This window comes from Phyllosticta citriasiana (genome assembly GCF_038021145.1).
Source record: "Phyllosticta citriasiana strain CBS 120426 chromosome Unknown IWZ02scaffold_14, whole genome shotgun sequence".
NCBI lineage: Eukaryota > Fungi > Ascomycota > Dothideomycetes > Botryosphaeriales > Phyllostictaceae > Phyllosticta > Phyllosticta citriasiana.
The window spans coordinates 789,952-811,436 of NW_027117291.1; the positions used below are offsets into that span (position 1 = coordinate 789,952).

The window sequence follows — 21,485 nt, forward strand, 5'->3', positions numbered from 1 at the left end:
TGGCCGTTGCCTCGCGCTCTCGCTTGAATGGCATCGCGAAGACCGTGGCAAAATGGACGCAGCGTGCTCAGTGTAACATGCCTAGGGAGCCCTTTGTTCCACGCGGGAGACACTCCCAACATTGGCGCAGACTATGTACTTGTCCGAATGAGTGGTGCGCTCTTGAGACGACGCTGTTTGGCTACAAGCCACCAAGCTCAAGCTTTTTTTGTGAGTGAAATGTTTTGCGAGAAGACTGGTGTGAGAAGGGAATTGGGCACGGGTCTCAATACAGGCGGCGACCTTTAGGACTCGTGGATATCACACAACCAACCAAATCAAAGCCGTTTCGCTTCCAAGTGCAGCTTAGACGTCGTGAAGAGATGTGGAAACCCTTTTGTATTGAATCGATTACGAAATGACGTCGAAGCAACCGCGGAGGGGTATCAAGGTCTGTGAAAGTGAACCAAAAAACCACGCCAATGCCAAAGAGCGCCTTTTCTTCCGCACCAATTTTGCCGTGCCAGAAACGCCCACCAGAAGAAGAGATAGCCCAAATGCCCGCGCGGTTTCTTAGTACGCGTCGTAATTTACCAATCATTTTGGCCAGCTGCAGGCTGCTCCTGCTGTCCCCAAGTGCAGGCGTAGACGACGTTCTGCCTCTCCTCCCTCTGCTTCGCGTGGATGCGGGCAAAAACCTCCATGCTGAACGAGCCATGCTTCGCCATGACGTCATTAAACGCGTGATCCCCCAGGAAGACCTCCAAATTCTCCGCAACGAACTTGGCGACGTCGGCCGCGATCTCAGACGAGACGGACGGCGGAATCGTCTCGCAGAGGAAGGGAATGGTGGCGACGACAGCGCGCACCTGCTCTTCCTCGCTGCCGTAGCCGAAGACGTAATCGAAGTTGCGGGCGGCGTTTTCGGCGAGGCCCGCCACGTTGTACTTGATGGCGGCGGCGTGGATGGCGGCGTGGTCGGCCAGCTGCTCGGCCAAGGGCTCGCCGTGCTCGTGCACGTCGTATTCGCCGAGGTACATGAATTTGAGCATGGCCTCGACTGTCTCTGGGTCGTCGTGTGTCATTTCGATCACACTCTCCTTGGATTCCTATGGTCTGGTTAGTGTGTTGCTTGATGTGGGGAGGCTTGACGGAATTGAGATTGAGGACGGACTTACCTTCCAGCCGCCGTTGAGCGCCTTGAAGAAAAATTCGCTCTTCTCGCACAGGATTGCCTTGTGGAGGCGGTACTCCTTGGAGAGGGTGCGGATCGTGACGTCCGAGTGCATACCGTCCTCCCAGAGGCTGCGCAAATGTCAGTAGGGTTGAGGGTTGGCGGTAAGAGCGAACGTACCAAAGCATGCGCTCCTGGCGGCTGTTGATGTTGGTGCGGTAGACAAAGGGAGCCATCTCGGATAGTCTTTAAAAATGCGGAGGGGACGTGAGTGGTGAGGATGTTGAATTTTGAGTGAGGGTGGATGTTGGCGGGCGTCGGTTGTGGAAGACAGATGGTGACGGGTGAGACGAAAGAGTGTGTAGCGAAAGAAGAGGCGCCTTCAATTTTTATACGCTGCTCCGGCTCCAAGATCACCGGTCAAAATCAAAACTTTGGTCGAATTTTGATGGTTCGCCCATGATGTACCTTTGGACCAGGGCCCATCAAAACAGGCCTTGGACGTTCAGGTCAGACTTGACACCTGGGGTGTTGAGCAACGAATCCGGGTTTCGACCACTTAGCGTCGTCAATCGGCCTTTGAAGACCGAATTTCTCGCTCAAATGGTTGAGCTGCAAGTACCAAGGTCGAACAAGCCAACCTCTTTCAGACCTCACCATAGGCCCAAGGCTGATTTTCACGGTGCTCTTTTCCTTGGTTCGCAACACCATCGCCCCAACATCCTTCGTCATTTCAACCCGAAATGTCGACAGCGCGAACCCGAAATCGCAGAACCAGAAGCATGGGAAAGCAAAGCAGAAAAATCTCGAACGGGGTTTTGCAGAATCCAGTCAGCAGTCGTACCTCTGATAGGCAACAACAAAACACTTAAGCCAGATTCAACAGCAGCACTTCCTGGTCTCGTGAGCAGCCCTCACGTAATCCTTCGTCAACTCTCCACCAACCACTCTTCTTGTTCCACTTCAGCTCCATCATTCATCCCCGCAAACTTGTTTGAGTCACTTCGGGCGTGCATAAGTCCTGGATAAAACAAGTCCGACACGCTTTATCCATGGTGGGAGTCAATAAACAAATAAGGAGACAATAGACAGAGGAAAAGAGCTTTGAGACTAGTATGTGCATGTATAGCGATAAATTTGTGAAGCGTAGAACATCGCTCTGGCCACAAGCTTGGACCACGTGGCTTTGGCCAGGAACCGATCAACACTGCACCCCTCAAAGACGTTTGTCTTGCGCGGCCAAGGGCCGCCTCGAAAAGGATGCATCGCGCAGCCAGTAAAAGGTAACGCTTGGCAACATCTTGCGTGGAGCCAAGCAAAGCCCTCGGGCAAAAGAGAAAATGTAGACCGGAGGTGGTAGCTGGGTGAACATACAAGTGTCGGGTAGACAAAGCATGAGCTGTTTGAACAGCAACTGGTTCGGAAGGAGTTTGTTTGGAATCATCTTCTTCGTTTGAAGACCAGCATGGCTTTGTTGTCGCTCGTCAGTGTTCGCAGCAAAATTCTGGCCCGCTGCTTTGTGGAAGCTCGCAGTGAACAGGTGCTTGATTTTTGAGAAGAAAGGAGGCAGACGCCTGCTGAAGCTCGGCAAGACCCGGCAACTTTGGACACTCTGACGCGAATCGCCCCTTCTGGCCCCGTCTTTGATGTGCTTGGGCGACAACCTGAATACAGAGAATAACAGAGGTTGCGATCCTTGCACAATTCTTGAAATGACTGGCCAATCGGGAAGCTAGTTTGACGCGCTGCGAGGGATCTGAACAGTGCGGCAGAGTTGGCGAAAAGGGAAGCGGCTGGAGCGGGACCAGTAAAACGAGTCTGACGGCCCGGAAACCTTTTTGCTTTGCTTCCTCGCCAAGGAGCTTTATCAGGCGTGGCCGTAGCTGAGTTGTGGAGAGGCTGGCATCCAAATGATCTGTGAGTGGCATCGAGATTGAGAAAAGCAGATTGGGAAGGTGACCGCAGCTTTAACAGCCATTGATAGCTCTCCTGGTGAACGAGAGTTGCTAAGCGAATGACCCCACGACATGCAAGACGAAGTGATGATCCAAGAAGCTAGTGTGATCGTTTGACACGACATGTAAGATAGAAGACTCATGAGAAAGCTGGGCAACATGCTTTCGTGGCTCATAAGAGCGGTTAGCTGCTGCAGATTGACGACTCAATGGCGGGGCTTGAACGGACGGAAGAGAACGAAAGGGACTTGCCACTCTGTCTGTCGATCATTGTAGCTCAACGTGCGCACGCACCCAATCAGATATCCATAATGCCCGAGGCCATAGCAACACAGGATCGAGAAGGGTGCCACATAAGGGTCTTCGGACCTCTTTCAGGCTCGAGAAAGGCGGGGAAAGATTCGCGAAACGGAGCATCAAAGATATGTCAGCCGCCGGAGACGCTTCTATAGGTTTAGTATGCTTATGTCGATTTTCTTGAGCTCGCATACCAAGTCCCGGGGGTTAGGATTCCCAGCAGGTCAGTTATCCAAACTGCTCATGTTTGCCGCAGGGCTTTCGTGTTCTGCTCAGGAGACCTTGTGCGTGAATCTATAAGACGACTGTCGAGGCAGCCAGAGACCCCAAATGGCTGCTGCGGCAGCGTTTTCTTCCAAGCGCGGTAGCTGTCACTTGCGCAACTTTGCCGTGTTCGGAGGGGTTCTCAGTGTACAAAGCGCCCGAATGCTGGGGCCTGGAGTTGAGGAGATCTTCGGGAGCAAGGAAGGCCAGCCGAGAGGTTTCCAAGGTCGACCCTGCGTGTCTGCCGTGAAGCAGGTACAAATTCAGACTTGCATAAGGATCGCGACTCTTGCGAGCAAGTCCCAATTTGGAAGAGTTTGTTCAAACACAAGTGAGCGCAGACTTTGCAAGACGGAGGAGTGGCCAAGGATGGATCTCCGGTGGATTCGGTAGTCTTCACGGAGTCCCCCACGATTTGTGTCGCATTCTGGGATGCTGCAGTGCAGTTTATCAGCTGGCGAGATGCGCACAGCCAACAGTGTGGATTTTCATAGTCGCCACCGTTGACAGCCGGGAAGGATTGGTGGTGTCTGTCGATCTGCGGTCGCAGGCTTCCATTTGCTGAATCGTTGGGCTAAGCATGAGCAATCAAGCTCGTACCGCATGTTGGGTACGAACGGACATGTGGGATTCCTTGAGAAAGTACATGGATGGGGTGCAAACGGACAACGACGACGATAGACATGTGGACATGAGCGAGAGCAAATGGCGGGCGAGCCGGCGGTGATGCCAGATGTGTCGATGAAGGCACAGTAGAGGTCCAGTCAGAGAGAAATGTTGTGTTGATGGGATGCAGGGTTTGTGAGGTGTCGACGGGGGTGGGTGGCGGCCCATAGAGGGCGGAAGGAGCTCCCTGGTCTCCGCAGTCGCCCGTTACTCGTCAACCTTTTGGCTCTGCACAAGCTTCCCCCTCGTTCCACGCACCAATCTCCATCGACCTGTATGCAGCCAGAGGCGTTCGCATAACTTAGTGGCTGAGCCGCTTCAAGGGCCAAGAATCTGCTACAAGCTGTCATGACTTGCGTCTGGTCAGCTCCTCGCTTCAACTGCTCGGAAGACCCGGACAAACCAACCGCTTCCCAGTGCTGATGATGCTTGGTGGCCGCTATAGGCCAGCTGAGGTTCCAGAGACTGGCTGGCGTTGGCTGTGGGGGAGCGTCGGGCATCCATTCATTAGGGACATGACAGGTCCGATATGCACGAGGTACATGAATCCACTGGACCAGTGCCTGGCAGCAGGAGACAGGAAATCCCCGAAGTCGCAGCTCCTTCACTTTCGGTTGCCACCAATCGCGCTCTACCGCATAAACAGGGTATTTGTGCCTTTTTTCCAAAGCTCTCCGGCGACGTCTGAGCACGGACAACACCACGGCAGAGGCTAACCTTCCACTTGTGTTTTATTCCAGCGTCTACCGCGCCAGTCTTCCAAAAAAACATGGGTCGGGGCTTCACAGCAGCATTCGGGCCCCTCTTCCTGGGAACGGTTGTCGTCAATCCATGTCGGTGTCCGATACACTTCGAGAGCGACCCAGGGACCTGCAAAGTCTGTCTGAGCGGCTGTCTGCCTCTCGTTACACTCTTTTGTACCTTGGCTTTTAAAGGACTCAATCAGTAACGAAGACTTTGCCTGCTCATTCGTCCCTGGTTTTCCAACTCATTGAAGTCGTCGTTGACCTGCTGCCGATTCAACATGGCCCCACAGGAGAATGTCCCAAAGGTAGCACCAGATGCCAAGAAAGCTTGCAACCGGCTTGTGGACTGACAGTTCCATAGTCAGCGGAGATTCTCGGAGTGAGGCTCTCGAATGATTTCGGAGAATCGATGGCTGACCAGCCACTTTAAAGAGCATCGGAACAGGTCAGTGGCTGCACGAACCTTCCAAGCAAAGCTGACAGCTCCCAGTGTAAGAATTGTCGAATCCACACCTTTGATATTTTGGAGAATTGCTGATTCGTTCCAGCTGCTGGTGCATTCAAGTAGGTGTATACCTGCCATTCGATGTTGTTGCAAACTGATGTCAGCGACAGATAATACCACAGTACGGACTCCTCTTTGGTCCAGATTGAATTCGCTGCTCAAAAATCCAGGATATGGTCGAATTGGAGATCAAAAGACACTGATGGCTTTGAAGCCATATTTCCGCTCCTGTGGGCCATTGGTCAGGACTGTCCCACATTTGATGTTTGGACGGGGTTGACAATAATACCCAGCTGCTGTTCCATTTGGCGTGTACAACATTGCCCAGGTAGGCCTTCCATTACGACGACTAGGACTTTGCTAAATCCAGGCAGAATTTCAACATTGGTGTTCAGATTCAACCTCAGATTTTCTGCGCCTTGAGCTACATTTGCTGGGCCCAATGCAAGTACTACAACGAGTAAGCATAGTCTGGCCAGAGCATTCAACGTTTTTTACTGACTGTGAAAGCAAATGGTCCAAATTGAAAACCAACCTCTCCCTGCTTGCCCTGTGTCTAGTCTCGGGAGGCATCGAAGCCGGATTGATCGTTGGTCTTCGAGTAAGAAGGCAACATCTCTTGTTAATCGGAGCTAACAAGGACATAGCCTGTCTACCTTCGCGGCAACGAAACGCCGCTCACAGTCATCGGTATCGTCGCTGCCGTCCTCCTTGCAGTCGGCCTTTTGCCCATTCTCTGGGGTCAATGGGGCCGCAGAGGAAGAGCTAAGAATTTGAGTTAGTCATCCCTTCTCTTTCTGATCCCTCGAAAGTGCCATTGGCGGAAGGTTTTGCAGACTTTCTCTTCCTCTCGGTCGATTACATGGGCGCTGTCTTCTCGCTCATGTCTCTAGGTAAGCTCCCCAGGCAATTCCAGCCAAGCAAACAGGTAGAAGAGCAATGGCGGTGTGGCGTCCACCCGCGTCCACCAGTAATGACTCTTCCTCGTCGCAGTGGCCCAGCGCAGGTTCGACATCCTTGGCGGAGTCTTGTACATCGTATGGTAAGTATAGCGACCCTTTCACCGTGCATGCAGCCAGGATGCTCCCTTTCTCTTATCTTTCCATTTTGGGCACCCTCTTCCGTAGTCTAGCGAATGGGATCGCTTCCCTCTCCCCGCCTTCCCCACCTTCCCGCAACTGGCATCATCTCTGCTGCCACTTATACTTCGAAATCACCGCCTGTCCTGGCTCACTGACTGACTACGCCTCAGCATGATGATCGAAATATTCATCTTCGCGTACCACGGCCTGTGGCTGTACCGCTCCCGCACCGACCGCGCAGCTGCCAAGCGCGTGGGCATGACGTTCGACCAGTATGTCGATTTGCGCGAGGACGCCAAGCGCGATGGTTCGTCGTCCAAAACTACGTCGACCGCCACGACACCGATGCCGCAGGATGGGCGGCTTGGTGATCCAGAAAAAGGGCCGGGGAGCGAATGAGTCGACACAGACAAGACGGTCGTTGATGCACGTGTGGCTAGGGAGGAGGCGTAAATCGTGGCGTCCATAGGCGTCGATATTCGGCGTTGAGAAATCTGGAGGAGAGAAGCAAAGAGCCACGGAAACTGGCGCTGTTTTGTTGGGCGCCTCTTCCGAGAGCAGAGCAAAAGAAAAAAGACAAACGGTCGGCAGGGTTGCCGGTCATTATATTAGTGAACCATAAAAGCAAGAGCAGGCAATTGGACGGCGTAATGGCGTTTTGAGGGCGTCGGGATGTGAGAAGTGTTCTAAGTTAAAAAAAAAAAGAGTAGGGAGAAACAGATAAACGTGGATCAGCGGTAACGGGTAATCAACCACAGGCGGCGTTCTGCTTTCCCCAACCTCCTCTCGTCTTGTTTCTTCTTCTGTCGCCTGAGCGTGCCTCGTCGCCCCAAGCATTGACATGAGCAGAGCAGCGTGGCAAGACCAAGAACACAGCCTTCTTACCCTCTCGAGATGACAAGGTTACAGCGCTCAACTCACCCAAAACATTTACCAGAGAGGCTCACGGACGCACGTGTTGCTCGTCTTTCGTTTTTGCTCCCCTGCTCACGTGCCTTGTGGGTGCAAAGCCAGCCACCACCACCACCACACGGGACTTGGTGCAACAAGTCGAGACACGCAGACAAAAGAGACAGAGAGAGACAAGCGGGGTCCTTGCCGTTGTGGTCTTTTGAGCCGTTTGACGATCTGAAACGAAACGAAAGAGCTGGCGATGGACGTTTGGCTTGATGAGATGCATGGTGGGAGAGAAGTGTCGTCATGGCGAGAGTTCGGCACGCCGGCATGGGGTGCAAGCAAAGCAAGGGGCAGCACACGATCGTTTGCCTTGCTCGAGCAGCTAGCAGGAGACCAGCAAAACAGGTCCTCTGACCCAGCTGGTAAGTTGTCTTGGAGAGAGCGACACGGACCGCAAACACGGTGCACCGAGCGGGATCCTTGATCGCCAGGGTCGACAACAGCAAACATCAAGGTCAGTGTCGCGCGGCATGGATGAAAACCTGCAGCAGACGAGCGAGCGTCGGGCCTTGCAGCGGGCGCCAAGGCGAAGGAAGGGGAGAGAAAAAGCGCGATGGCTGGCTGGGTTGGCCCTGCAACACGAGCCACGGCCGCCGGCGAGCGGAGCGGGAGTGGCCTTTTTTCCAGATTGGCGGCCCGGCTAGTCTTGTTAGCGACACGGTTTATTTTATTTTATTTTATTTTATTTTATTTTTTTCTTTGGCATGCAGGCACCTTTTGCTGAAAAGGCTAGTCAGTGCTGATGGAGCTGATGAATGTTGTAGGATGCATGATGAGCGTTGGACCGTCCGCGACGAGACGAACCGAGAGACGTGGGTTCTGGTTCTGGGCATGTGGAGTGGAGTCGCGATGGCCTCCAAGCGAACATGAACAAAGAAATCCCCCAATGACGCCATCACCATTCACGGGCAGCTGCTCAGCTCCCTCGTTCCAGTCGCCACATCATCCAAGAGGCGGCGGGACCTTGCAGCGTGCAGCAGAATAACCGCCGGGCTGCACAAACAAAGAAACAAAGAAAGAAAGAAAGAAAGAAAGAAAGAAAGGCACGCGCCCGCCATGGATCCTTCGCGCAGACCAACGACGACAGGCTGCGAGGCGCACCGTCTCCAGTTTTCCCAAACACCGTGTTTGAAACGCTCACGCACCTCCAGCTGTGCCTATCATTCAAAATGCTGCTCCCTCGCCTTCGTCGTCGTATCTGCTAACCTCGTGATTTTTCTTGCTGCTGGTTGCCCCGGTGTCTGCAGCTCACAGTCACCATCATCACCACCACCTTCTCCTTTTTTTTTTTTTCTTTCTTCTCGTATTCCCGTGCTTCCTTCGCTCTCTATCCGAGGCTGCTGGCCCACCTCGCTCTTTTTTGGGACTACCTACCTACGACTGACCACTCTTTTACATATTTCTGCTTCTTCTTCTTCTCTTCTCACTCCCCCCCCCCCACTCTTCTCACACCCACGCTCCTGGCAGAGTAGCCGTCATTCAAACCATCTATCCCTTGTACAACCTTCAGCACAATTCCACCACTCTCTTCAAGCTACTCCTCCACTACACACCCTCACCACGACCAGCATGCGGCACCCCTTGAAGCTCGCCACCGTCGCCGGCCTGGCAAGCACGCTGCTGCCGGCGCTGGCCAGCGCGCAAACATACTCGGACTGCAACCCGACCAACGGCAGCCAATTCCCGTGCAAGCCGAACGCCGGGCTGAGCCGCGCCACGTACGAGATCGACTTCACGACGGGCGCCAACACGAGCTGGAGCTACATTGCGCCGACGGTGAACTACGGCGCCGACAGCAACGGCGCCGCCTTCACCATCAACAAGCGCGGCGACGCCCCCACCATCAAGACTGACTTCTACATCTGGTATGGCCGTGTCGAGGTCACCATGAAGGCCGCGCCTGGTACGGGCATTATCAGCAGTATCGTCATTGAGTCGGATGATCTGGATGAGATTGACTGGGTGCGTTTATACTGCTTCCTCTCTGCCCCTCCTCTCCCTCTACTTCCTTCGTACAAGTCAAGCAGAGCCGTGCGGCATAGGTATGCTAACGACAGCCACAGGAGTTCCTGGGCGGCGTCAACAGCGCAGTACAAACAAACTACTTCGGCAAGGGCAACACGACGAGCTACGACCGGATGCAGCAGTTCGACGTGAGCACGCCGCAAACGAAGGCGCACGTCTACGCCGTCGACTGGACCAAGGAGCGCATCCAGTGGATCATCGACGGCACAGTCGTGCGCACTCTGGCCTACGCCGACGCCAACGGCGGCGTCAACTACCCCCAAACCCCCTCAAACGTGCGTCTAGGCATCTGGGCCGGCGGCGACAAGAGCAACGGCGAGGGAACCATCTCGTGGGCTGGTGGCCAGACGACGTATTCGGCTGCTGCGGGCATGCCCTGGTCTATGTATGTCGAGAAGGTCAAGATTACCAATTATAACCCTGCCGCGGCGTACAACTACTCGGATACGTCGGGCTCGTCGGAGTCGATCAAGATGCTGTCGGCGGATGCGGCGGGCGTTGCGTCGCCGCCGGCCACGACGCCTTCGTCGTCTGCCGCGACCAACTCAACCGCCTCGGGCGACAAGCCCAACTTCAGCGGTGGCGCGGGCATCGGATCCAATCGCCAGGGCATCAGCGGCAGCGGCAGCGGCATCGCGACGCCGTCCTTCTCTCCGCCATCGTCTTCTTGCTCAACATTTCTCAGAACCAAGACGGTGACGCTCGCACCGGGCGAGACGGCACCGACGACGACGCTGACGCTGAGCGGGCTGCCCACGTCGACGCACTCGCTGCTGGCGTCGGCCGATTCGGGCGTCGACGCGTCGTCGGCCATCAGCGTCGGGACAGGAATCTTGACGCTGCCCATGCCGTCGACGGGCAACCCGCTGCTGGCGCCCACGCCCGCAAACAGCGCCTTGGTCGCTGGCGGCAGCGGCGATGGTGCGGGTGCTGCGGCTGGCGGTTCTACCATGACGCCCGGCAGCGGGAGCACGCCGCCTGCGTCGACGACTACGCCCCAGACGACGCACTACACGGGCGCTGCGGTGCCGCTGTTGGGTGCGGCGAGGGGAGGCGTCGGCGCGGCTGTGGCGGCGGCGGCTGCGGCCGTCATGGCCTTGTAGAATGATCGTTGGTGGTTGTGGATGTGGGAGAGGGAGAGAGAGAGAGAGAGCGAGGGCTGGAGAAGGCGGTGGTGGTGGCTTTTGATAAGCCATCCATCCATTCAGCCCGCTAGCCAGCCTACTGGTTCCCCCTCCTCTCCCTCTTCCCTCTTCCCTCTTTCTTCTCTTCTTCTCTCTCCCTCTTTCTTCACTTCTTGAAACACGGACTTGGTTTTGATTCAATGATTCCCCCCTCTTGACGGACACTGCAGGTGGAATCCACAGACCGCGCCACTCCCATTGGCCGTCTTTGCACATTTGTTGGAGGATGTAAAATTCGACAGGGGAGATCCACCGTGAGCGTCAAGCGGAGCGGAACGGTGTGGTATGGCATGGCGCAGCGGATTGAAGGAGGCTGGCTGTGCAGCAGGCACTCGAGGCAGCCCCAGGCAGGCAGTCAATCAGACGGCTCTTCCACTTCCTCCTCATCTCTCCAACCGTCGATAGTGGCCAAGGGGTTGGTGTTCGAAAAGGCAGGGAAAAGCATGGGGACAAGGAAAGGAGCGGTCCTGAGAATCGCATAAAGGAGATAGATACCCAAGGGGTGCATGAAGTGGAGACCTCGCCAGAGGCTGCCAGTGGTGCGATTGAAGTGGCTTGATCGACGTGGTGCCTGGAAATAGAATTGGAATGATGTACCTACCTACCCACCAGAGATTTATTCGTCGAATGCCTGTTGTGTCCTTCTGGTGAGGCTCCAGTAGCCATCAAGGGGCGATGGGAAAATCGGTCCTTTGGACGATTGAATAATTTGGAGCATCAGATCGTTCCTACTGTGCTGCCTCAACTTCATCGTCCGATCTGGAGCAATCTCTCAAGAACGCGACCTCTTGCGGGTGCCATCTCTGTCCCTTGTCCTGTCTTCATCACGTTCCCGATGCTTCTTCCTGTCACGATCCCTCCTATAATCCTCACCCTCGTCTTCGTATCTTCTTCGCTCGCGCCGCCGGTCTCTCTCCCGCTCGTCCTCATGATCTGCACCGCGCGGTCGATGTCTCCTCTCCCGGTCCTCTTCCTCATCATAATCTCGAGCGCGCCGCCGTTCCCTCCTATTGTGGTCACGGTCGCGGGGTCGCTCGTCCGAGTCATCATGCCTTCGCTTCCTGCGCTCGGCATGGTCGTCTTCATCGTCGTAGCGGCGGTGGCGTCTGTGCCGTCTCTCTCCATCCGAAGCAGCATCCTCGGGCGGCGAGCGCGTGCGACTTCTGTGCCTCCTCCGCCTTTGCCTGCGGTGATCATCTTCAGAGTCGGTTTCTGCATCTCGATCGCGCCTCGACCTGTGGTGATGTCTGTGTCTTCTGTCTCTCTCGTGATCGCGAGACTTCTTTTTCGACGCACCAGCCCCATTCGCCTTCTTCCACCGTGCGACCGCCTCTTCGACTTCTTTCTTCTTCTCCTCTACCAGGTAGCCCTTCATTGGGTCATCATCCTCCATGTCCTTGAGCAATCGCGCCAGATCCCTCTCTTCGGGCAACACCGGCCGCTCATCCTCGCTGCTCTCCTCTTCCTGCTCGGGAGCCTGCACGCTGACATCCATGCCCCCGGGCGGCTCTTCTCCATCCTTGCCCTCCTTCTTCTTGTATCGCGTGTGGTCGACGCGCAGAATGCGCCCCATGACCTCGGCGCCGCTCAAGTTGTCCACGGCCAGGTCGCACGACCGCTGATCTTCATATTTGAGGAAGCAGAATCCTTTACTCTTGCCCGTTTCCTTGTCGCGAATCAGATGGATGTGCACCGGCTCGCCGTACTGCGAAAATATGGTGACAATGTCGCCTTCGGAGAGGTCGAATGGGAGACCGCCGATGTAAACGTAGGCCTGTGTGAATGCGTCAGCAACGTTGGTCTTCCGGTGGCAGTGTGCGAGAAGGAAGGGTATGCTTACCGTGTCCCGGTAGTCGGCATGCCATGAGGCTTCGGGAGGTATGCCGGCTTCAAGCTCGCGCTTGTTGAGCTCCTTGATGGAGCGGATCGTGTTCATAGTCGCAGCGGTTTCGAGGTGGTGGCGGTGAAGTTTTGCGCAAGGTTTTTGTGTATGTCAACAAGGTATTCAGGTATGTCTCATCCCGCAACTGGTATGCGCAAGTGGTGGCAGTGCCCGGGCAAGAGGTGTGGTTGAATGCCGGGAGAGCTCTGGTCGAGCTTGCGGAAAGTTGTGATGGATGTCGTTGCCGCTGTGGCTTACTAATCAGTAGAGGACTGCATGTGGTTTGCGATGATGCAGACTGCGAGCAGTCCAGCAAGTGCCTCAACAAATCGATAGAAAGAATTTGATTATATCTTTCGACTCTAAAGCCATCCAACCTGCTCTGAGGATGCTTTGCTCTCAGCCTCCACCTATGGGCGGTTCATCTGCTCGATACTAACGTTATCCACCAACACCATCTGCTCATCGGTCGGTTCCTAGTCTGTACATGAATTTGTCAAGCGTATTGCTACTTTTTTCACCACTTGAGACGGCACATTCGAGTCTTCAGTACGTTATGGGCCGTTGTCCTCCTGTCTTCTCGAAGATGGTTGGTTTGTCGAGGATGGTCTTCGCGCGGATGGAACCAAATTATTGATATAGTCCCGCAACATTCTTTGCTGCGCCTGCTCTCGTGCTGCGTCAACTTGCGGCTGGATCTGCTCTCGCATCTGCTGTTCCACCGTGAATTGGTTTTGGTTCCCTGGCGATGTCGAGGATGGTTGGTTCCAACGTGATAGTGTTGGCATGGGTGGAAAGACAGTGTGCAGGTTCTGCAACCGTTTTTGATGCGCCTGCTCTCTTGCCGCGTCAACTTGCGGCTGGATTTGCTCTCGCACCTGCTGCTCCGCCGCGAACTGGTTTTGATTCCCTGGCAATGTCGTGAAACTCTGGAGTTGGGGCGGCTGCCTCGACGACCGATATGGCACGTTTCCTTCCAGCGCAACCTGATTTTGAATGCGCATGTCTTCGACACCTCGGACGAACCATCTCGACGTACCCAATGACACAAACCCTAACTTGAGATGAAGTTTCTCAGCAATGAATTGTGCTGTGCACCTTTGATGCTCGAGGCTCAACCCAGCGGCTTTCATGTCCTTGAATGGCGGGCCTTCATCTGGCATACCAAGGGGCCAGGCTACCAGAAATTTGATCTCGGAGTGCCGCCACAACGCCGCTCGGATCATATGTTTGTATAACTCCTTTCCCAGGCCGTGGAAGCGGTGTTTTCCTTCAACATGGAGCTCCAGGATTACAAAGAAGCTGGCGTTGCTAATTTCTTTCACGTTGTCCGTCTCTGATCGTTGCCTGGGTTTCGGGAAAGGAAGAGGCGTGTTCTCTTCTTTGTCGGTTTGCGTGACCTGATTATCACTCGTCGCGCTAGATTGGACTACTTATTTGTGGTCAGCCGGACACTGGCCGATTCCGATTAGAGGAGGGCACATACCTCCTTTGTGGGTCTTGGCCAAGTCGTCCTCTTGCTTGGCAAAAGGGCGAGGACGCTGTCTCTTAACAGCAAGGTGATCTCCCGCTTGCTTGGTGCGGATGGTTAGAGAGAATTCATGTTTCTGAAAGCCTGCCGCATTTTCATCGGGTAGCTCGTCTCCTGAAACGAACTCCCAGCCATCCGAGTCACTTGTGTCGTCTCCGTCTTCATCCACCTCTGTGATGGTTGACCTCACACGACCAAGCTCATCAAAGGCACACTTCGCAAAGACCTTCGCTTGAGGATGGACTCTGTATCCATCGCGACCAATGATCCACTTGTGATCAGAAGCCACGCGGCGATCAAAGTAGAATCCTTTGATCCAGCCCAATGTTTCTGGGTCGGTGTCGTTCTGCAACCTACGCACTGTGTTAGACCTTAAATTTCCACAGGGTAGCTTCTACTCACCTTCTGTGTGCATAGACTTCCAGCTCCTCCCAGTCCCTGTGTTGAGAGACAAAGGTTTTGAACTGCCCAAGGACGACTCCTTTGAAATTGCAGCTGTGGTCAGCGAGTAACTCCTTCGAAATTTCTTCATCCTGAGACATTTTTGGAGACGCAGTCAGCGATACGAATAAGAGAAGAATGAATGACCAAAGTTTGTTGAGCGAGGATAGGTACCTAGATAAGCCCATCTTTGATATAAGCTGCTCTTCTCTCAGCGGGCGAGGCTTCCTGTTCAGTCCAGAGATCGTTGCGACTCCCTTTTCCGCTCAGCGTGGGGAATCGACGTACCACGGGAGCTGGCTGTTGGCCCCTTCATCACCCGGGTCACCTAGAACTCCCCATCATTTTGCACCCTTGGTACCACCGTCAAATATCCACGGTCTCTGTGCTCCTGGATTAAATTGCAATTAGCGGTATTTGCGCCTTGGTCGAATCTAGGCATCAATGTAGGGAACAAGCCGGATTTATCACAACCTGGAAATCTTAACTTTCTCCATTCATTTTCTTCTACTGAGATGGTCGTTTCTTTTGGTAGCTTCGTCAACCCCTTCACTCCAGCGTGGTATCTTCATCATGGCAGCCGCCCTGCTTTCGCTTCACAAAGCGCGAGGAGATTTTACAGCCGAATCCGCATCCAAACATGGCCGAGGTTTTTTGGTATTGGAAAACGTAGCAGTCATGAAATTTTTCTGCCCTTACATACGGTCGACGGGAGTCAAGCCAAGGAGCTCCATGCCGTTCCTGAGGACTTGTCTGGCGCTGACGTACAACGCCATACGGGCCCTCTTGACCGGCTCCTCGCTGCCAATGACCTGCAGGACTTCGTAGCTGCTGCTGACGGCGTGCGTCATCTTGAACAGATACATGAGAACAGTGGTGGGTTCCTTCTTCTTGAGAGTGTCCATGAAGACATCGGGCCACTGGGCGAGCATTCGAATCACGTCGACGGCATGCCTCTCAGTGAGGAGCGACATGTCTGCATTGATCAGCTCTTCCTCGGGGATACCAGCCTTGCGGACAATGCTGCACAGACGGGCGTGTGCGTATTCGAGGTAGGGACCAGTGTCGCCCTCAAAAGAAGTCATGCGCTCGAGGTTGAAGTCGTAGTTGTTGATGCGCTTGCCCTTCATGTCCTGGACCATGACAGCGGCGATTCCGAGGGTGTCTGCCGTCTGAGCCGGGTTCTCGACTTGCTCGTACTTGGCCTGGTTGATCTTCATGACCTCGTGCATCTTCTCGCCGACGATGTTGAGGACCTCGTCCAGTGCCTTGGCAGTTCCAAGACGAGTGGACATTCCCTTGACCATACCAAAGTTCACATGCTCGCAGCGCTCAGCAATGTCCTTGCGACCCATGAGCTCGATAATCTTGAATAGCTGCGCCAAGTGCAGGTCCTGCTGAGTGGCGACGACGTAGATCATCTTGTCAAAATGGTAAGTGTCGAAACGCTCGACGGCAGCACCGATATCACGGGTCAGGTACAGCGAAGTGCCATCCTTCTTCTTGACAAGGGCCTTGCCCAGCTTCTTGTTGTGCTTGGTCAAGTCAACGATGACCGCGCCTTCGCTGTTTTCCGACGTTCCAGTCTCCTCCAGCTGCTTCGCCGCAGCCTCCATGGACTCGTTCTTGACAAATGACTCGCCAGAGTAGACGTCATATTCGATGTTGAGGCGGCGGTACGACTTCTTCAGCGCCTCGATAGATACCTCACGGCACCACTCCCAGAACTTCATAGGCTCTTCGTCGCCATCCTCCATGCGTTTAAAGTAGTCACGAGCCTGCTGGCTGACGCTCTTGGCAACCAAGGCGTCCACTTCTTTTTGAAGGTCCGCTGCCTCCTGCTCCTTGGCCTCCTTCTTCAGCTCCTGAATCTTTTCCTGCTTGGCCTTAATCTCCTCATCCTCCTCCCTCTGGACCTTGGACATTTGCTGGTAGACTTCGACAAGATGCTTAATGGGGTCTGCCTTGAGCTTTTGCTCGTCGCCGTACTTCTTGTACCCGACCGCAAGAATGCCATATTGCCTGCCCCAGTCACCGAGATAGTTCATCTTGGTGACTTCCCATCCGGCGCCCTTGTAGAGGTTGGACAGGAAACCGCCGATGATGGTGCTGCGCAAGTGCGCGTAGCCAAAGGGCTTGGCGATGTTGGGGGACGAGAATTCGATTACAATGTGCTTGCGGCCCTTGGAGGGATCCGAGGGGTCTTTGAGACCATCGTATGGGTTCAGGCCGTACTTGCTGCCGCGCTTGAGGATGGTGGGGAGGACCAGGGACGTGAGCGCTTGGGGCTTGAAGAAGAAGGAGAGGAATGGTCCATTCGCAACGGGCTTTTCGACGAGTGGGGACTCGGGGAACTAGAAAAGTAAGCAATGGAACTGACAGCATTGGGCGCGTTGTTCACCTTGTCCTGAATCTCCTTTGCCGTCTCATCTGGCTTCTTGCCCTTTAGTCTGAGCGCGGGCACAGGCAAAGTCAAGTCACCCTTGTCCAGGGTTTGAGTTGTTTGAATGACGGGAAAAATGATGTTGACGTCGACGCCGCTAGCTTGCGACACGAGCTCGGCAATGTGCGAGCGGAAGATGTCGACTGGGTTGACTTCTGGGTGCGTGTTGCGCTGCTTGGGAACCTCGGAGAGTCCAAGGTCCTTCAGAGTCGCGGCAACGTCGGCGATGGACGCGTCTTGGAACTGGACCGCGGCCATGATGGTTGGTCCGAAGGCTTTGGAGAGGTTGGTTGGTGGTGGAGCGTGAAAGGACCGAGTCCGTAGAGCGATTGAGGCGCGCGGCAGGCCTTGGAGATTGGCGCAGCGACTGAAGGCGGCAATTTCAAAAGGCGTCCGTCGTAAGAGTCGCAAGAGTCGCATGCAGCCAAAGGAACTGGAGATGGAGGGGTCGTCGCGAGGTAGTGTACAAGTCAGAAAAGCTGATGCGCGTCAAAAATTCTTGACCGCCCGCCGCCATTTGACTCATGGATGCTCTCCGACCCCTCTCTCCCCCACGTTTGTTCCCTTTCATTGTCCTCCTGCGCAACCAAACACTATACATATCCCAATCTGAACCATCGACTTGCCTTCCACGTCTGCCCCAGAACGCTGTCCGCAGTCGGCATGGATACTCCCACGTGTCTGTGAGATCAGCCTCGAAAGCATAAGCTCCACAACGCGGTGAGCGGTACGAAATAGGGCACAATCCAACGCGCTGGCATCGTCCTGTGTGTACCCAATTATTCAGAGCTAGGAGGCTGGTCCTCGGGAGAAACGGTCTTGGTGGCTAAAAACACCGGCAAAGCTTGTCGCTGCATGTTGCGTTGTGGTCATCTTCTCTACGCCTCCCAACCACCGCCTGCCGCGCGCCAGAGTCATCACAATCCTGTCCAACGGCGAAGCGCCATATCGCATGCTACCTGGCTAGGATTTTTGGTAGCTCTGGACGAGTGATCTCGGCTCACTGGGAGTCGTTGCATCGTCTGCAAGCCCTCGCTTTCCATTTCCGCCTCAGCCTCGCTGCACTGCCCTGAACATCTCCACTGCTGACGATCCTGTTCAGGGCCTATAAGAACGGGCTTGACTGCCGACTTTGATCACCATCACTTTAATACAACGTGCATTTCTTCAACTTTTACTTGCTTAATCGCCTTTCAGGTCTCGATTCTTTGGAGGTGGACACGACGTCTAATACAACAACACATCATGTCTGAGCAAACAACTTCCAACGATGAGCAAATGGCCGCCGAGGTCGAGAGAGTCATAGCCTCTGGGAAGGCTACCGTGTTCAAAGCTCCCCACCCTGTCACTACCACCAGCCCCTCCGTCTTTCTTGCGGGCAGCATCGAGATGGGCAAGGCCGTCGATTGGCAGACAGAAATCACAGGCAGCCTGAGTCATCTTCCGGTGACCATCATGAACCCACGCCGCCCCGACTGGAACAATGACTGGAAGCAAGACATTTCGGATCCCCGTTTCAAAGAACAAGTCGATTGGGAACTCGACTGCCAGGACCGCGCTGACGTCATCGCCATGTACTACGACAAGGACACTCTGTCTCCAATCACTCTGTTGGAGCTCGGCCTGTATGCAAAGAGCGGGAGTATTGTCGTCGCTTGTCCCGAGGGGTACTGGCGAAGGGGAAATGTGCAAGTTGTGTGCGACAGATATGGTGTCGAATTGCTTGGCTCGCTTGAAGAACTCATTCAAAGGACTACCGAGAAATTGGAAGCCAAATTGAAGACATCATAGACGATGATTTTCGATGCGGACGAGCCGATATCTGGTATGATATCCGACAAGACAGCCAGGCCTGGTCAATCGTTACGGTGCGCCGCCTCGGGGCTGATGGTCAAAACGGACGGGAACAAGACGATTTCCTTTGACACGTGGGATGGACAAGAACGATTTCTCTCCATAAATCTAATTCAACTCCGAAAGTCTTTCCTGATCCAAATCTTTGACCATGGAGCCAAAAGGTGCAAGTTCGAAGGGACTGGTCGCTTTGAGGGTCCTGCGGTTTCCTTTTCCGCCTTTCCCAACATCAGGGCCAGTCTTTCTTTCCCGCAAGGAACTTCAATCAATGAAATACTTGGATTCCAAGAGACCCCATTCCCGAAGACACGTGTACCCCTATCCTGAGGAGTCACCTCCACTGCTGACGATGCGGGGTACCCACGCCTGTTGCATCTTCGCTTTGGGCTTGTGATAAGCTTATCACCCCCGTGCCGCGCACCATGGTACTTATTCACTTGCGGTCGCTTCTGGGCCATTTGCCTACCAGTCAAATGGTGGATTTGGCCATTGGAGCGGGGATCGTGTGGAATAGATGCTGCAGCTTCGGGAGCCAGGTTTGCGGTAATTTCCTATCAATTGATAACCATGCATTGTATTGTACCCCATTCTGCTGAAGCATTGAAGAGCGAGAGTTGATCAAGTACCTGCGCTGTCATAGCTTCCAATGTCTCAACTCCCTGTCTCCAACAGAGTACCTCGTCCGAAGGCCCATCATGTCAGACATGGAGAAGAAGAGAGATAGCATAGAGAGAAGCCAGGAGCAGACATTGCTGAAGGCGTGGTGGAATACGGAGCTGACGAGAAAAAGTTGCGGGATATCGGCGGAGAGCTATACCTCGAGGTGCAACAACACCCAAAGGAGGAGCTCGAGGCAGAAGGAAAAAGGTTCTGAGAAAGATTGACAGAGTGATGCTTCCAGTGGTAAGTAAACAAGTTTGAGCGACTTGAATCATGTGCTGAAGAGTCTCTTCCAGATCTGCATCACCTGCATGCTACATTACCTCGACAAACTGTCCGTCAACTACGCGTCGGCGTAAACGCTCGAGGAGGACTTGGGTCTCGAGGGTAAAAACCACTTCTCCACAGTCACATCTGGCCAAAAAGCTCACTCAATCGCAGCCAACGCTACCCATGGACCGCGGCCGTCTTCAACTTCGGCTACCTCTTCTGGTCCATACCCGCCAACATCATCATGCAGAAGCTCCCCGTCGCCAAATTCACCGGCGGGCTTCTCCTCGGCTGGGCCGTCGTCCTCATATGCCACGTCGCAGCCACAAATTACGCTGGACTGCTGGTTCTGCGCTTCGTCATGGGCATGTTCGAGGCCAGCATCTCACCCCTCGTCATGACCATGACGTCCATGTTTTATGCGCGCCGCGGTACCATTTTCCCATCATGGCGCTGTCGGTTTGTTATGCTGGTATCATTGTTGCGGCGCTGGTTCTGCGGCAGCTCATGTGGTGGGAGGATCGGCGGCGCGAGGGCAACAGCAGCCGAGGAGACGAGGCTACGGGGGACGGCTTCATGGACCTGATGGACCGCGAGAATCGCGGGCTCAGGTACGCTCTGTAGACGCGAGTCGACGAGAGATGGGAGCCATCGAGCATCTGGGACGTGGGTCAAAGACGGAAAGGGTGAAGTCGTGGCAACAGGGAGCCGAGATGGTGTGAAGATGATGGATATTAGACGGTAGAATATTTGCTCATGAACATTTTCCCAAGCAGTACAGCAACCACCTCCTCCCTTGTCACCCCTGTCACTTCCTCCCTTTCACCCAACTACTTGGTCCGCTCCGGTAGCCTACGGTACACAACAATCAGCGCCCCATCTCACACAAAAACCCCACACCCACCCTGCGTACAACAGACAACATACTCACTCCTTCTTCTGCTCCTCAGCCGGCGCCTCCGCAATCGTAACCTCAAGGACATCCTTGCCCACACCACTGGCCTCAATCAGCCTCAACGCAGCCTCGACATTCTCCTCCGTCAGCAGCGTGGTCGCCGGGAAGGTCTTCGCATCGCGGCCGGCGGCCGCCCAGCGCACGCGGACCGCCTCGACGCGGTCCGGCTGGCTCTTCTTCTTGGCGTACTTTGCCAGGAACTCTTGCGTGTTGACCGACGTGGAGGCGACGGCCTCGATTTGCGATGTTAGGTCGCTGAGTTTGGAGCCGGGGGAGATGAGGAGGAGTTCGTGGCGAGAGGAGGAGCCCGCGATGGTGAAGATGATGGGGAAGGTGCTGCTTGAGGCCATGGTGTGGGTGTGGGCGTGCTGAGTTGATTGGTTGGTTGGTCTGATCGTTGGTTTGCTTCGGTGCCTTGCGAAGTTCGCGAGCGATGTAATTAGAGCTCGAAAGAGCTGTGCGATGTCTGGCCTGAGAGGATAGATGACGACGAGTCTAGCGTGCAGAAGAACAACAATAAACTTTGAACCAAACCTCTTACTCGGGGCGGGCGTGTGTGGGTGCCTCCATCTTTATACCCGCCAGCCACCCACCCTGCGTCGCAACAAGGCTGCC

At 54.7% G+C, this 21,485-nt stretch overlaps 10 protein-coding genes across 10 annotated transcripts; 4 read left to right on the forward strand and 6 right to left on the reverse strand.

The window, feature by feature from the left end:
- Positions 1 to 304: 304 nt before the first annotated feature.
- IWZ02DRAFT_81672 (BTB/POZ protein) lies at positions 305 to 1,541 on the reverse strand. The gene is made up of 3 exons (XM_066771262.1): positions 1,334 to 1,541; positions 1,158 to 1,284; positions 305 to 1,088 (listed from the first exon to the last, which is right to left on the reverse strand). The coding sequence occupies exons 1-3, from the start codon at positions 1,387 to 1,389 to the stop codon at positions 570 to 572; spliced, it is 702 nt and encodes a 233-aa protein (XP_066619388.1). The 5' UTR covers positions 1,390 to 1,541; the 3' UTR covers positions 305 to 569.
- Positions 1,542 to 5,359: 3,818 nt separating this feature from the next.
- Positions 5,360 to 7,067, forward strand: IWZ02DRAFT_493727 (uncharacterized protein; the record flags this gene model as incomplete). The annotated part of the gene is made up of 12 exons (XM_066769962.1): positions 5,360 to 5,386; positions 5,443 to 5,460; positions 5,527 to 5,572; positions 5,630 to 5,645; positions 5,709 to 5,827; positions 5,880 to 5,914; positions 5,961 to 6,046; positions 6,097 to 6,187; positions 6,234 to 6,363; positions 6,399 to 6,479; positions 6,580 to 6,628; positions 6,839 to 7,067. 12 exons carry the CDS (start codon positions 5,360 to 5,362, stop codon positions 7,065 to 7,067), a joined length of 927 nt encoding a protein of 308 aa, XP_066619389.1.
- A 2,127-nt stretch (positions 7,068 to 9,194) lies between these two features.
- On the forward strand, positions 9,195 to 10,189 carry IWZ02DRAFT_348137 (concanavalin A-like lectin/glucanase domain-containing protein; the record flags this gene model as incomplete). The annotated part of the gene is made up of 2 exons (XM_066764231.1): positions 9,195 to 9,587; positions 9,689 to 10,189. Coding segments are annotated over 2 exons (894 nt in total), but the record flags the coding sequence as incomplete, so codon positions are not given.
- Positions 10,053 to 11,360, reverse strand: IWZ02DRAFT_81955 (uncharacterized protein). Its single transcript, XM_066771264.1, has one exon. It carries the CDS (start codon positions 11,048 to 11,050, stop codon positions 10,322 to 10,324), a length of 729 nt encoding a protein of 242 aa, XP_066619391.1. The 5' UTR covers positions 11,051 to 11,360; the 3' UTR covers positions 10,053 to 10,321.
- A 753-nt stretch (positions 11,361 to 12,113) lies between these two features.
- On the reverse strand, positions 12,114 to 12,770 carry IWZ02DRAFT_360896 (uncharacterized protein; the record flags this gene model as incomplete). Its single annotated transcript, XM_066764331.1, has 2 exons — positions 12,114 to 12,608; positions 12,675 to 12,770. Coding segments are annotated over 2 exons (591 nt in total), but the record flags the coding sequence as incomplete, so codon positions are not given.
- Positions 12,771 to 13,045: 275 nt separating this feature from the next.
- On the reverse strand, positions 13,046 to 15,158 carry IWZ02DRAFT_484748 (uncharacterized protein). The gene is made up of 3 exons (XM_066769198.1): positions 14,650 to 15,158; positions 14,203 to 14,600; positions 13,046 to 14,145 (listed from the first exon to the last, which is right to left on the reverse strand). Exons 1-3 carry the CDS (start codon positions 14,874 to 14,876, stop codon positions 13,271 to 13,273), a joined length of 1,500 nt encoding a protein of 499 aa, XP_066619393.1. The 5' UTR covers positions 14,877 to 15,158; the 3' UTR covers positions 13,046 to 13,270.
- Positions 15,159 to 15,383: 225 nt separating this feature from the next.
- IWZ02DRAFT_384383 (arginyl-tRNA synthetase) lies at positions 15,384 to 17,389 on the reverse strand (the record flags this gene model as incomplete). The annotated part of the gene is made up of 2 exons (XM_066765333.1): positions 15,384 to 17,042; positions 17,090 to 17,389. The coding sequence occupies 2 exons, from the start codon at positions 17,387 to 17,389 to the stop codon at positions 15,384 to 15,386; spliced, it is 1,959 nt and encodes a 652-aa protein (XP_066619394.1).
- Positions 17,390 to 18,409: 1,020 nt separating this feature from the next.
- Positions 18,410 to 18,922, forward strand: IWZ02DRAFT_384251 (uncharacterized protein; the record flags this gene model as incomplete). Its single annotated transcript, XM_066765322.1, has 1 exon — positions 18,410 to 18,922. The coding sequence occupies one exon, from the start codon at positions 18,410 to 18,412 to the stop codon at positions 18,920 to 18,922; it is 513 nt and encodes a 170-aa protein (XP_066619395.1).
- A 1,061-nt stretch (positions 18,923 to 19,983) lies between these two features.
- On the forward strand, positions 19,984 to 20,836 carry IWZ02DRAFT_82106 (uncharacterized protein). Its single transcript, XM_066771268.1, has one exon. The coding sequence runs from the start codon at positions 20,099 to 20,101 to the stop codon at positions 20,537 to 20,539; it is 441 nt and encodes a 146-aa protein (XP_066619396.1). The 5' UTR covers positions 19,984 to 20,098; the 3' UTR covers positions 20,540 to 20,836.
- On the reverse strand, positions 20,654 to 21,363 carry IWZ02DRAFT_82062 (uncharacterized protein). Its single transcript, XM_066771267.1, has 2 exons — positions 20,843 to 21,363; positions 20,654 to 20,767 (listed from the first exon to the last, which is right to left on the reverse strand). The coding sequence occupies exon 1, from the start codon at positions 21,218 to 21,220 to the stop codon at positions 20,843 to 20,845; it is 378 nt and encodes a 125-aa protein (XP_066619397.1). The 5' UTR covers positions 21,221 to 21,363; the 3' UTR covers positions 20,654 to 20,767.
- Positions 21,364 to 21,485: the final 122 nt, after the last annotated feature.

Excerpts from the sequence above, each read along its gene's own strand:
- IWZ02DRAFT_81672 (XM_066771262.1), bottom strand. The coding sequence starts at position 1,389 with ATGGCTCCCTTTGTCTACCGCACCAACATCAACAGCCGCCAGGAGCGC. Across the intron at positions 1,285-1,333 it reads CGCCAGGAGCGCATGCTTTG|CCTCTGGGAGGACGGTATGC; the intron begins GTACGTTCGCTC and ends ACATTTGCGCAG. Across the intron at positions 1,089-1,157 it reads CGCTCAACGGCGGCTGGAAG|GAATCCAAGGAGAGTGTGAT; the intron begins GTAAGTCCGTCC and ends ACCAGACCATAG.
- IWZ02DRAFT_81955 (XM_066771264.1), bottom strand. The coding sequence starts at position 11,050 with ATGTGCAAAGACGGCCAATGGGAGTGGCGCGGTCTGTGGATTCCACCT.
- IWZ02DRAFT_484748 (XM_066769198.1), bottom strand. The coding sequence starts at position 14,876 with ATGGGCTTATCTAGGTACCTATCCTCGCTCAACAAACTTTGGTCATTC. Across the intron at positions 14,601-14,649 it reads GAAGTCTATGCACACAGAAG|GTTGCAGAACGACACCGACC; the intron begins GTGAGTAGAAGC and ends CACAGTGCGTAG. Across the intron at positions 14,146-14,202 it reads GGCCAAGACCCACAAAGGAG|TCCAATCTAGCGCGACGAGT; the intron begins GTATGTGCCCTC and ends ACAAATAAGTAG.
- IWZ02DRAFT_82106 (XM_066771268.1), top strand. The coding sequence starts at position 20,099 with ATGGACCGCGGCCGTCTTCAACTTCGGCTACCTCTTCTGGTCCATACC.
- IWZ02DRAFT_82062 (XM_066771267.1), bottom strand. The coding sequence starts at position 21,220 with ATGGCCTCAAGCAGCACCTTCCCCATCATCTTCACCATCGCGGGCTCC.